Genomic DNA, 13,627 nt, shown 5'->3' on the forward strand with positions numbered 1-13,627 from the left:
CACCAAGAATCATTCTCTGTCACAGTCCCTCAATGCTCTCAGAAGCAAAAGAGTGTGCTTATAGTGTTGACTGAGAATAAGCACTCCTGTTTCTAAGTAAAGAGAAAACTTGCAAAAAAAGTAAGGTCTCAAATATAGTGATATTAGGGTGCAGATTCCATCAAATGGTACAGTATATATGATTTTATATTTTTCAACTGTAGTGGTTCTATCCATGAATATTCACCTATCCACCTATAAAGTGTTGATCAAAGGAATTTGGGTACAAGATTTCTAGAGGGCTGACCACTTTATCATCAGTGTACCAGTAACATTAATAGAGGTGCATGAAAAAGCCTTGTCTTTGGCCATACATTTGTTAAGAATATGATTGGAAAGTATTTACATCCTCCCTGTTTTTAAATGCTTCTGTTTACTGTGACATTCGCTTTGACGTTTATTTTGTCCTCCCCTGGCACATCAAGAGTGCTTACGTAAAACGCATTGACGGTTTAAGTTTGCTTGTTTATACTAAGGAGGTGTTACATTGTACATGCTGTACATTTGTCAAAGCTGCTGTACAACCCCTTGGCAGTCTTAGACCAGCCTCTGGAGATCGTTAGTGTCAGTAATTCATTCGACAGACAAACGTGTCAGTCTCCTATCTGTAGCAATGTGGAAGATAAGAAGCTGTGTTGTTCTCAGAGGTATTTACTGTGGTAGTCTCAAACCTGTGGAGTGATAGCATTGAAAATTGAATTCAGATTACATTATCCTATTAAATCTGTTGGTTATCAGATTCTATATATCAGCTCAGCCAAGAACCTCTTGCAACAGCAGATATAACCTGGCTGGCTATGCTGTTTTTTGTAAAACTGGAACAGTTCCTGATGTACACAACACAAAGTGGTTTTACCCTCTTATGACATTTCACAATCCCAGTCCCATGACTTCCTTGGCTTTCAGTTGGGATATAAAACTGTCATTGGAGACTTTTGTTTAGGCATTGTGGTTTGTATTTTAAGCTGGGTTATATTACTGAACATATAGTACTGCAAGGTTTTGAACACACATTGTATTTTTATCTGAATGGCTCTTTTAGGCTTAATAAATAATAGTCCTTAAAGTGAATTACACTATTGCTGTCTGAATCTGGATAACTTTTCTTTGTCTTTTTTTTACTTTTTCTCATACTCTGCTAACCAGAAAACTCTAGCAAGGTCCCTGTCTTGTAGGATGTGGTTTGAGATTTATTGCTGTGAGTGTGTGCTGCCTGAGTCAGCTGTGAGAGTTCTCCTGCTGGGGCCCGCTCCTTTCTGATGGATAAGGAGCAGCTGGGAAGGTGCTGTTTCAGGCTGTTGCTGTTTAAAAAGAGATATGTACTAGCTAGTATTGGCGAGGGGAAATGGGTCACATGACTGCAGCCACCCTACCCCATGTTACAGTGTGTAGCAGTGACGAGTGCCCTTATCCAATCATGCCTGGAATGCTGCTTGTCACTAGGGCTATTTCTGCTATCTGTCACTATCGGTCTGCAGCGCTAACAGTTTGGCAGATGGGACACTTTTTCCTTAGAGTTTGCAGCTTAGTTTTTTTAAACTGTGGGCAGAGCCTCTCCTGTTGTGGTGTCTGCTTCTCTGCTGAACTTGCTGTTCATTGAGAGGCTGACATGGCCCACCGTCTGCGGCTCTACTTCGGCTCTGGGCGCAGCAACACAGCCCCCGAGATGGAAGGATTGGCCGGAGCACCGGAAGACGACTATGCCATGACATTCCACACTCTGCCCAGGAGGAGTGTCCCTCCCTCTTTTTCTGATCCAGGGCCTCCCCTGTTGGATGAAGCATCCCTGAAGCGCAGCTCCTCAATGTTCATCCCCCAGCTCCTGAACCAGGTTGAGCCTCGGCCCACAAGGAGTTCCTCCATGCAGATCTCCCTGCAGCGCAATGCTGGCAGTGGGGAAGATGGAGAGACCTCGGATTCTCCTCAAGAGACCTTTCTGGGCCCAGCACCAGCCTACGAGGAGCCTACAAGAAAATACTCCTGGCCTTCAGGCATCGCTCAGAACAAAGATGCTTTGCCTAGGAATCTACCTATGGGCACTGCACAACTAGCTAGCGAGCATGAATCACAGAACCACAGGATTTTTTGTGTGGTGCCTTCAGACCGCCAAACTGGCCGCACAACTCCAGAGGTGACAAATGGGGGCCGGCCCGGAATAAACATCGGAGGGGTTCGCATTCACAGAAACTCCTTGGGGAGTTCAGACATCCATCAGTTTCGGATTCAACCCTATGGCCCAGAGAATCAGGCCTCACAACGCTGGTCTCTGCAACCGGACTCCAGTGGTGACACTGGAAAGCGTTGTTTTGTTGTGCAGCTCCAGCAGAATCAACCTGGGATACCTGAGGTGCCACAAGAGGAGTCTGGGAACCTGGGCTTCACTGGCACAAAGGGAGAGAGGGTGGTAAGATACCCCAGACTAAGGCTGGATAGGAGCACTTCATATCCAATCCAGCCGCGGAGCGAGACGCCACGCCATGTTCCTGGAAATGCCACTGTAAATGGGCAAGAGATAAACAGCAACAATCCGAATTCAGAAAGTCTAAGTACTAGCTCAGAGGAAGGAGCCTCTGCACAAACACAAGGCTGTACCTTCAAAATTAGACAGGAGCAAAACAAGAGGCAGCCCCAGTTCAGGATTTCTTTTTCACGGGGCTCGGAAGAGCAAAATAAAGCTTCTCCACAGGATATAAATGGTGGAACTATACATGCCAGAATCAGCCCTCAGGTAAGCCAATTAATGAGTTGTTTGTTATTATTATTATTATAATTATTATTATTATTATTATTAGTTTAAAAAAAGATCATACTGTATACATTTTTCTGCATTTCTATTTTTTTTTAAAGGACACATAGCCTTATAGTATGGTATACATGGTATAGACTTTAATTGGTTAATGATTAAGCATAGTAATATAATATTAAAATCAAGTGCTTATCAAACTAGATCAAAGTAAATAAACAACAACAAAATGAATTAGATATGTTTCCAAGTCCAGATTTAAATTGCAACACACTTTATCCATATAAACTCATGAAAGCTGACATTGAACACAAATTCACTGTAGCCTCCTCTGTTGAAGAGCTTTTATGTTTGTTTCATTAGATCTGTAGATGTTAATCATATATGTTATATATTTTGTGAGACCCCTTCAAACAGTTGCTTTCATTGAAGTTTATTCATAACAGTACTGTTTGTAGCCGTTTGATCTAAGTAATTGTTGCTAATATTTATATTTGGGTTTGATTCAGATTTTCTTACACTTAAACACATTTCAGTCCAGCACAAGCACATGTGCCTTTCTGAACAGTCCTGCAGCTATATTTGCTAGTCTGGCTGTTTGGTTTTTCTAGCTGCATGTGTGGTTGCTATTGTGGGTAACACTGACAAGCTTTTTAAAGGAAGGGTTGCACGGCATAATAACTGAATACTGGCCACTTGGGGAATTCAAACGAGACTTTGCTGAATATAAATATACTATATAGTAAAATATGCTCAGCTGTGAAAACAGGATCACTGGAAGGGAGCTTTGCCTTTGGTCCCTGTTTGAATACCCCCCCCCCCCCCCCCCCCCTTTTGTCTGTCTTTGTGTGATTCAAATGTACTGTAGTATACTGAGACAGCTGCAAAGTATGATGTGACCATGTGATGACTGTGCATCTTTTGAACTTAATACCAGTAGTGAAGCTTGGAAAAGTCATTATTACATAGAATCTTAAAGGTCACACAGACAGTGGTTAACAGGTAGAAAACAGAAAGTACTGATTAGAGGAGAAACCTCAAAATGGAGCGAGGTAACCAGTGGTGTACCACAGGGATCAGTATTAGGTCCTCTGCTATTCCTAATCTACATTAATGATTTAGATTCTGGTATAGTAAGCAAACTCGTTAAATTTGCAGACGACACAAAAATAGGAGGAGTGGCAAACACTGCTGCAGCAGCAAAGGTCATTCAAAATGATCTAGACAGCATTCAGAACTGGGCAGCCACATGGCAAATGAAATTTAATAGAGAAAAGTGTAAAGTATTGCATGCAGGAAATAAAAATGTGCATTATAAATATCATATGAGAGATACTGAAATTGAAGAAGAGAACTATGAAAAAGACCTAGGAGTTTATGTTGACTCAGAAATGTCTTCATCTAGACAATGTGGGGAAGCTATAAAAAAGGGCAACAAGATGCTCGGATATATTGTGAGAAGTGCTGAATTTAAATCAAGGGAAGTAATGTTAAAACTTTATAATGCATTAGTAAGACCTCACCTAGAATATTGTGTTCAGTTCTGGTCACCTCGTTACAAAAAGGATATTGCTGCTCTAGAAAGAGTGCAAAGAAGAGCAACCAGAATTATCCCGGGTTTAAAAGGCATGTCCTATGCAGACAGGCTAAAAGAATTGAATCTATTCAGTCTTGAACAAAGAAGACTACGCGGCGATCTGATTCAAACATTCAAAATCCTAAAAGGGATAGACAATGTCTACCCAGGGGACTTCTTTGACCTGAAAAAAGAAACAAGGACCAGGGTTCACAAATGGATATTAGATAAAGAGGCATTCAGAACAGAAAATAGGAGGCACTTTTTTTACACAGAGAATTGTGAGGGTCTGGAACCAACTCCCCAGTAATGTTGTTGAAGCTGACACCCTGGGATCCTTCAAGAAGCTGCTTGATGAGATTCTGGGATCAATAAGCTACTAACAACCAAACGAGCAAGATGGGCTGAATGGCCTCCTCTCGTTTGTAAACTTTCTTATGTTCTTATGTAAAAACTCAACTCCAACTTCGGTCATGTGGGGATTAGGGCTGGGACGACAGTGTTTTTTAACAATCGATGCATCGTTTTCATAAAGACCTGATGCATCGTTTTTTCATAACGCAAAAGAAACGTGTAAATAATAAGTACATATATTTTCATCAAATCTAATCATGAAAGTAAACATTTCTCCAGTTGAACTTAAAACTACACATTTCTAATTATTTATGTCTATTCACACTGTCAGCGAAGTTCCCCACAAAAAGTTAATAAAACATTACAAATAGTATTATTTTACCTTAAGATGTCTTGACAGCAACTGGATTAGAGAAAAAGAAAAAAAAAACTCCAACGGGGAACACAAGAATAACTATTTACAAGTCCAATGTAACAAAGTCTGTGCTCTCTCCAGAACTTATTTTCTGTTTTTATTCAGAAATATTATGGTATCCACATTCTTCGGTTTCAAAGAACAGAGTTTTTTCACAAGCATCCCTGCTTTGCTGAACACTCGCTCGCTCGGGACCAATGTTGCAGGGATACTTAACATGCTCTTTGCCAAAGCATGGTAAGTAGGTAGGTTGAGAAAGCGTGTCTGGCTATTTTTCCACCATATCAGGGGATCTTTGCTGATGTTTAATGGAGTTTCAGAAGCATAAATCATCATCTCTTGTTGGATTAAGGTTTCCTTGGAAGTAATGTGTGTTTGTTGTCGTCCACGAGGTAACAATTCCATTGCTTGTTCAGTCTTTGTTTTCAGTCCTCTGTACTGCACTCACTTGTACAGGCACAGTTTTCGAGGTTATCCTCAACTCGCCTCACTAGTTTGGAAGACAGTGCTTCAGACACACGGGCTTTGGCCTGTTAGGATAGGAAATCCAGATGTCGAAATTGTGGGGTCAAGTAATGACACAAAAAGCGGTGGCATAACCTCATTACTTGGGTCATTCAGCTGATGTAAACAAAATCGCTGAGACACATTACGCACTAGCTTATCTCTCAAACGCTGTGTAACTGGAATTAGCAAATCAGTTGAATTTGAAGAAGACGGTGTCTCCCCTTCATCAGGAACTTAAGTCAGTCTGTGTTTTATCCCTGTTGCAAATGGGTGCAAAGAACTACCCGTTTTCTCTGCACTCAAAAGTATTGTAGTCAGTTCGAATGGCTGTAGTAGAGGTAGTATCTCAGCCATTAGCTTCCACTTCTCAGTCGTGAGATCTAAAGTAGCTGCGTCAGACTTTTTGGTCAAGTCTGGGTTTGACAAAACAGCAATAACTGGTATTTTAATTCAAGAAGGCGTTCAAAGATATAATAAACCATGTTACACCTTGTTTGTACATCATTTGTTAACTTAAGTGGTGCTTTTTCTGTGTTCAGCATTTCTGTTTGTTTCCTATTTAAAGTGCTTGTTGCCATCTCACTCTTTTTAAAATGTGCAACCAGTCTCCTTGCTGCTGCCACTAACGTGTGGACTTGTCGTACATCCTCCAAGCTTTTCTGAATGCAGAGATTTGTATTGTGCCCTGCACAGCTCACACTTGCCACGCTACCAAAAAGTAACACAGCATGCTTGCTTGCAGAAAACAAAGACATTGCTCTGCACACGTTGGGCGCGTTGTCATGAACCGGCTATTACTTTTGTAGCCACTTCAAACTCTGTATCTGATTGATCGCTTCTGCTAAATTCACAGCTGTGTGTCTCTCATGAAATTTTCATGTCGCTAATACTTTTGACTCGAGTTCCCAGTTTTGCTTAATGTAATGGCAGGTGACTGTTAAAAACGCTTCTTGTGCCATGCTTGTCTATACATCGGTAGTGATGGACATTGAATTACACTCCTGACTTAAATCCTGTCTAAGTTTTTCCTTTGCATGTTCGTGATCCAGAGTAATGAATTTGGAGATCGTCTTTCAACAGGGCATTTCATAGCCCGGAGCAAGATTCACAATCAGTTTTTTTTAAACGCATCTCCCTCTATTATACTAACAGGTCTGATATCTTGTGTGGCAACATCCACTCTCAGGCATGTTATTTATTTTGCTCTGATGCTTTTTGGATCAACTTTCTTTCCAAAATAAGCTGTCACTGAAGGTGTTGCTTCCTTTTGTTTTTTCCGTGTGTTCCCACTGTCGTATTTTGTCGGGTCCTGTCTCACTAAATGATCCCGCAGGTTGATGGTATTGCCACAGAAGCTCATTAAAACTCCACAAACAGCACATTTTACCTTTCCATTTTGTTCTTTTGTAAAAAAAACACGTCGGACGGCATTATTTAAAATTAAATTAAATCGGCAATTTAACTAGCAAAATCTGATCCTGAAATGCGGCCTACCTCCTAGTCTCTTGTTTTTTTTGTCACACTTATTACTCTGAAAACGTACGTGCTGCGTAGTGAGAGGGGAGGATTTTTTATTATTATTATTTAAAGGAACCAAAGGAAAGGCAAGGAATAAGAGTGTAGATTTAAATTTTGCCGGTCCTAATACAAAACAGTCCTATTGAACTGATAGATGCATTTTTTTTTTTCAACTATCGATGGTTATTTTATCCATTTTTGCATTGTCCGAGCCATAGTGGTGCTTGGCAGTCATGCTAGATCAGATGAAAGAGACCTGGGTTGGAATTGAACAGAAAGTACAGAGTTGTTTTTTTTATTTTTTTAAATGAGGACTCTTAAGTTTTAGTAACATGGTTCAGTTCTAATATAATCTTTTCATCCTTTGGTATAAATACCTTAGTAATGTGCATATAATTGGATTGACTGGTACACCGATTATTAAAATAGGGAGTAACAGTGGGGTGTCTCAAAAAAAGTTATGTACAGTGGGAAATGAACCCAAAAGCAGACTCGTTCAAATGGTGTGTATGTGTGGTTATTGAGTGAACCATCTGAGATTGTATGTTTCAATCACTGCCAGTCTCACAAAAGCAGGTCAATGTTTACAATATATCTTTATATGACAAAAAGTCCTCTTCAGAAAATGATAGTATCTGTTACAACCTACTGACCGTGTTCATGCTATATATTATAAATGCTTTATTTATTTATTTTTTTCGAAAGAATATACACACGATTATTAAAAGACATTCCATTTTTAACTATAGCTGTTTGCGCTCAAAATAGTCTTTGTTTTTACTAGTTGAGCCGATATTATGATAGTTTTGGAAGCTTTCAAGTCTCATTGTGCTGTAAGACAATCAGTCTGTGAATTCAAATAGCTGCTGTAACTTGGGAACTCATCTGCAAGTCAGATTTGGCATTTGAAAGTTACATTTATATTTGGCCAGCACATCTGTGGTTGTCAATTCCAGTTTTAATAAATAGAAAACAGGAGCATATAATCAGCGAAAAGGGAATGAGATCAGGTGACTGCATTATTATCACTGCCTGAACTTTTCATAATATTCAGAAAGATCCGGGTTTAATGACATCCTGAAAAATATGTCATGTTCCATTAGCCTCTCATTTAAAGTGTGTTTATTGAGGAGCATCTGTTTCTTATGTCTGGAAACACATAGGAAAATGTTAAATGTAGACTTTTTTGACAGAACTCTTGTAGACTCTTCCAGTAAAGAAGCGGGTTTGTATATATGTGATTGATGTCAAGTGTGCCTGCTGGACTCCAGGCAGCAGCTGACACAGCCTTATTTATCTGGAGAGAAAACATTCATGTGGGCGTCTGCAGTCCTACTGCTTCTGAGTGTTTATGACCTTTGGAATAGCTGCTGCTGCTACTGCTTTATTCAGAGGTGCAGGATGTGTGTTATTTGAGAGAATTTCTCTTTGAGGTGAGAGGTGGCACTGCAAGGTTTTTGGTCCCTGCTAAAGAACACCATGGTCCTAACCCGTACCAAACATGGGAATGTGGGCTGTAATTGACCCATATGCACATTGAAACGATCCCTCACCCAGCATTTGAAACCAAACTCCTGAGTACTTCGAAAATACTCTGGATCTCATTCAGTGATAGCATTTTATGTTAAATGTTCAAGCAAAACAAAGTAATTTTCCAAGGTGACTACCTCTTTCCTATTTACATATTGGAACTGTAATATTAGTTGACATGCTGAAATATGTACTGTGAGGCAAAAAAAAATTCTCAAGGAATAATAAGTGTTTCAAAGTGAACAGTGTAGGCATCTGGTGTTCTACTCTTTTGGCAAGCTGCCTGTCCTAATTGGTTGGTAGCGCATCTGGCAGTGATCTTTTTGTATAGCCATTTTGTATGACTTCACTTACTATTCACTTGACGGTAGCAAGGGCTGCATGGAGGAAGAACCTCGGGAATTGAGAATAGAAGTGCTTTGTGAGTACATGGTTTTCCCCTTGACTCACGGAGAGCCAACCTCGCGGAGGTGAGACTGAAACGATCGAGCTCCAAGAATGGGAAGCAACCGATACTTCCCCCAAGGGGAACCTAGAGGTGAGAGAATGGGAAAATGAAATAGTTATGGCTGGGGTTCCCCTTTGGCTTGCAGATGATGAGGCCAGCACAACTGGGCCTCTGAGGTTGGGAAGTGAGTTTCACTTACCCCCAAAATAGGACCCCTGGCTCCCAACAACTGAGATTAATTATTATATATACATTAGGGCTTTCAATTAGTCGCATACAGTTTTTTTGAGACTCATTTTTTTGAACGCATGTTAATCGCAGTCCTCTGTCTTGTCCCTCTTAGCATACTGTAATTCATTTCCTGCGGCACCATTTTAATACACTCGAGTGCCAGGACTGAATGAGTGCAGTCATCGTTTGAATATAAAATTAGTCACGGAACCGCATTATGTAGCAAAGCACTCAAACTGAAGGACTTGTGAATAGGAACTTAATTTTTTTAAAACTTTCTGACGGTTCATTGGCTAAAAAGAGGGTTACTTATATCTACTGTCAAAGTGAGTTCCAGTATCACAGAAGTGCTTCTAGTCTGCTGTACCACCTGCGTGCTAAACATGCTTTCACTTCTCAAAATACACTTTGTAGCCGTTGTTCTTCTACAGACAACAACAATACAACAACAAATGAAACCCGTCAGTTTCAACAGAGTACTCCTTTAGGAATTCAGCATCGCTGCAGTCAAGCTGAGTACCATACTATAGCCAGTGCTGTTGCAAAGTGGATAGCTACCGACTGAAGACTATAAAAGAGGGAACAACAAATAGGATTTTTAGGCAGGGCTGTTTTTTGAATAATAATAATAATAATAATAATAATAATAATAATAATAATAATAATAGCTTTAGTAATAAAGCACACTTAAATGAGATGGATGCAGTAATTGTATCAGTTAAATATGCAATTAAAACCAAGATTAATTGAGATTAAAAAAAAAAAAAATCTCTCTAATAATAATCACGATGCATTTTTGTAATCACTTGACAACCCTAATATACACACATATGCTTTTTTGTGATGGGGGAATTAGGGACTAATCTCACCGCTCAGTGGAGAGGAGGAAAAACCCCTGCTGTTGGGAGGAAACCTCTGGTGGTCCAATACTCTGTTGGGCAAAGATATGTCATGGAGAAGAATTAACACAAGATTCCACTGCAGTGGAAGTCCTGTTGACATTGACTTTGGCTGCTGCATCTATATGGAAGGAATACATATTCTGTTTAATTGTAAAAAATCTTGAAATACCTGTTTTAGACTGTGAAATGCCATGAAACAATACACAGCCATAACTATTTGTCACTTGATTAAATGCTAGTTAGCATTACTTTTGGATGCTGAGGTTGCTGCCAAATACAGAATGAATAGGGGGGTATTGTATGTAAAGTAATCGTAGAACAGAGAAAGGCTGATTCAGTGCTGCAGAGGGAAGACCAAATCCTGATGTCTTTCCAGGCTTCTAAATTGTGGTAGAGAGAGCAAGGAGACACAAGCTGGAAGTCCTGCCTTGAAGAATGATGCAAATGGTGAAATTGAGATGTCCCCGGAGCGAAAGAAGGCGCTGTTTTGAACTAGTGTGGTTGGTCTGCAAGAATTGGACGAGGGAGCGAATTGAAGCTCTTGGGGCTGCTGCGGCAGTCGTAAGTTAGATGGGTGGCAAAATAGAATTGTTTCTTCCAAAGAGATGGTGTAAGGGAGGGTGTATAGACATGACTGAATGGTCTGAAATGCCTGCTTTGATAAACCAGGATCCCCAGGCAGATGATTTAATGGATGGATAGTGTCAGAAATTATGATATAGTGGAGAGAGAACTGGATGGAATGAATGAGCAAATGAATGCTGCTGATTGGAAAAACTGTGGGGGGCAGAGAGGTCTGATAAGGCGCTTTTTTTTGCAACCAAGGGCCACGAGGGTGTGAAAGCTATGATGAGGGATGGTTTGTCGTGTTGAAAGGTGATGGTGAGATCTGACTTTGCTTGCATAAGGTAGAAAAGGCAGACCAGCCTGTGTCATAGGAGGAGCAGGTGGATGGCGCGATGGCAGGTTCCAACTATAAATGCATAGAGAATCAAAGGAGCCATTTGCGGTGGTGAAACAAATGTAGGGGCTGAATATCTGTTTTCTTTTTCTTTCCCCTCCCCACGGTGAAGAGGGGCTGACTTAATAAAAATATGAATACAGAGGTAGAAAAGACACGTCATTTTGCTTTAGATTTATCCTGCGCATTAAAAAAAAACTATATATATATATATATGCACAAGAGGGATAGACAACTTGCATAGAGGAATGCTGGATGGAGTGTGCTTCTGTTGTGAGGATGGGACTTCCGGTGGCTGGGTTCTGCGTTGTGCTGGAGGGGGAGAGACAATGGCGCCAACGAAGTGGATTGACACGGCGGAGTTGAAAGGCTGAATGAGTTGTCACAATGCCTTATTAACATGAATACATATCTATGACTAACTGAGGAGAGAGAGAGTGTGTCACTAAAGCAGAGGAGGGGCCAGATGTAGCAGCCAAAGCGAGTGTGAAGATTGGCAGCTGGACTGCAGGGGTGGGCGCCGTGGGAGTGACAGATGCGGCTGTCATGGCAGATGCGTTCTAAGCGGGAAATCCTGGTTTCACACGTGTTCAGCCAGTCGGTGACTGAAGAAACTTGAGTTGCTTGGTGTCGTTGGATATTTGTAGGTGCAGGTCAAGAAAGAATCAAGAGGTGCTGAGGGATTTGGTAGAACAGCAGGTGGGGAATGGAAAGTGGCTTGAGGCAGGTCTGTAGTGCTCACAGCAGAGGAGGGGTGACCGCTGACAAGCCTGGTTCTGTGAGCTGCTGTGTGGGGAGGAAAGCATGTATCCATGTCCTGAAACAATGGAAACAGTTTATCAAAACTATTATTTCTGTTTATGGATCGGCTAGCAGCTTTTAAAGGAGACAATTTATTATTCTTGCTTGCAATTTCAGGCTGCTAGGTCACGTCAACAGCAGGGGAGGGCACTGCTGCAGTACATAGTAAATAGAGAAAATAAACAGCGCGGGAGGGTGCTGTGGCAATACATAGAAATAGAGAAAATCAACAGCGCGGGAGGGTGCTGTGGCACTACATAGTAAATAGAAAAAAAAAGATCACTCCCCATTGGGATTGCAATTCCTTTTTCAAAGCGCTTATAGAATCTTGTCATTGGGCCAGTCTTAAAGAATGTAGAGCTGGAAAAGCGTGTCAGGGCAAAGGTGTTTAGAGCGCAGAGAGGATAACAATAGCTTCAGAAGCCTAGGTGGACAGCAAGAGTTTGGATCATCCAGGAAGACAAATGCAGTCACCATTTGAGAATTTGATTCTGAAGAGAAAGAAAAGTGTGGCGAGTGAGTAGCCATTTTGTATCTAAATTGATAATCTTATATTTAATTGATTAAGTCCGAGTCTGCAGGGCTGTGTAGCTCATTCGGGAATTCAGATTCAGCATTTGAGAATTTGGAGCGAAAAAGCTTTGAAGGCACTCGTCCAGCGGTGTCGAGGGTAGAGTGGTCAGCGGCATTTGTCAGCTGTTCAGCAACACGTAAACAAAAAACGCAAGACAGAGAACAGGGACATGACCTTGGGTTTAAATAGGGAGATTGGCAGAGAGTACTGGCAGGACAGAACGGAGGAGGAGCACTATGTTCTGCCCCATGAATCAAGCCCATGGCTACAATAGGAATCTTATGTCCAGTGGTATTCAGAAGCCATCGCTGATTTTCTTTTGGCAGTCTATTTTGTTTCACAGTAGAGTCACTGATTTTTACATCTCAAGGTTCAACCATGCAGTGGAAAAGTATGTTGCTGTGTGTAGAATGTTCCTTTTAGGCTGGTCTGTTTTGGGTGAAAACATTATGAGAAAGCAAAACAGTAAAAGCTATAGACTCAGGGCAAGGTGGTGGAGGCCAAAGGACACATAAACAAACTTAACGTAATAGTTTAGTGTTTATTTAAATGTTAATAACAACTGCCCTCTAAATCCACAACTGATAATAGCTGGGTGTCTTAATATCCAGGGATAACCATAAGAATAGATAAGTGAACTTAGTAATAATGGGATTCCTGAATAGAAAACCACATTGCTGTGCATCTACTGTACATAGGAGTCACATTGTTGTCTACTGTGAGATTATTTCTTACTGTATACTGTACTGCCTCACACTTAAAATTAACATTTTGTGTTACTGTAATTTTCTATAAAAACAACACTGGGTTTTTAACTAACTTACGAGAGACTGACAATATCTACTATTTTTGCTAATTTAGCATTTTTGGTTTTACAACAGTTTCACAGCAAAGCTAGTCCTTTATTTTATTGTATCATTTACTCAAATTACAATGTGATTCAAAACATGGGGGATCACAGTCAGAAAAAGTTGGCAAGATTCCAAGTATTGAGAGGTTTAAAGGCAAAGCAAATTCAGAGGAATTGT

At 40.7% G+C, this 13,627-nt stretch overlaps 1 protein-coding gene across 16 annotated transcripts in view; it reads left to right on the forward strand.

Moving 5' to 3' along the window:
• LOC117408684 (E3 ubiquitin-protein ligase NEDD4-like) overlaps positions 1–13,627 on the forward strand; it is a 150,670-nt gene that overhangs the window by 64,393 nt on the left and 72,650 nt on the right. For 7 of the 16 annotated variants that reach the window (XM_058995425.1, XM_058995432.1, XM_058995450.1 and 4 more), the window contains exon 1: positions 1,520–2,767. The exons of 5 other annotated variants lie outside the window; for them this stretch is intronic. In XM_058995425.1, coding sequence (XP_058851408.1) covers positions 1,649–2,767 — 1,119 coding nt within the window. In that variant the 5' untranslated portion in view covers positions 1,520–1,648. Of the gene's footprint in view, positions 1–1,518; positions 2,768–9,073; positions 9,221–13,627 lie in introns of those variants that run through there. 4 more of the 16 variants (XM_058995464.1, XM_058995477.1, XM_058995456.1 and 1 more) reach the window with 3 other exon arrangements.

Source organism: Acipenser ruthenus, chromosome 2 (genome assembly GCF_902713425.1).
Source record: "Acipenser ruthenus chromosome 2, fAciRut3.2 maternal haplotype, whole genome shotgun sequence".
NCBI classification, from domain to species: domain Eukaryota; kingdom Metazoa; phylum Chordata; class Actinopteri; order Acipenseriformes; family Acipenseridae; genus Acipenser; species Acipenser ruthenus.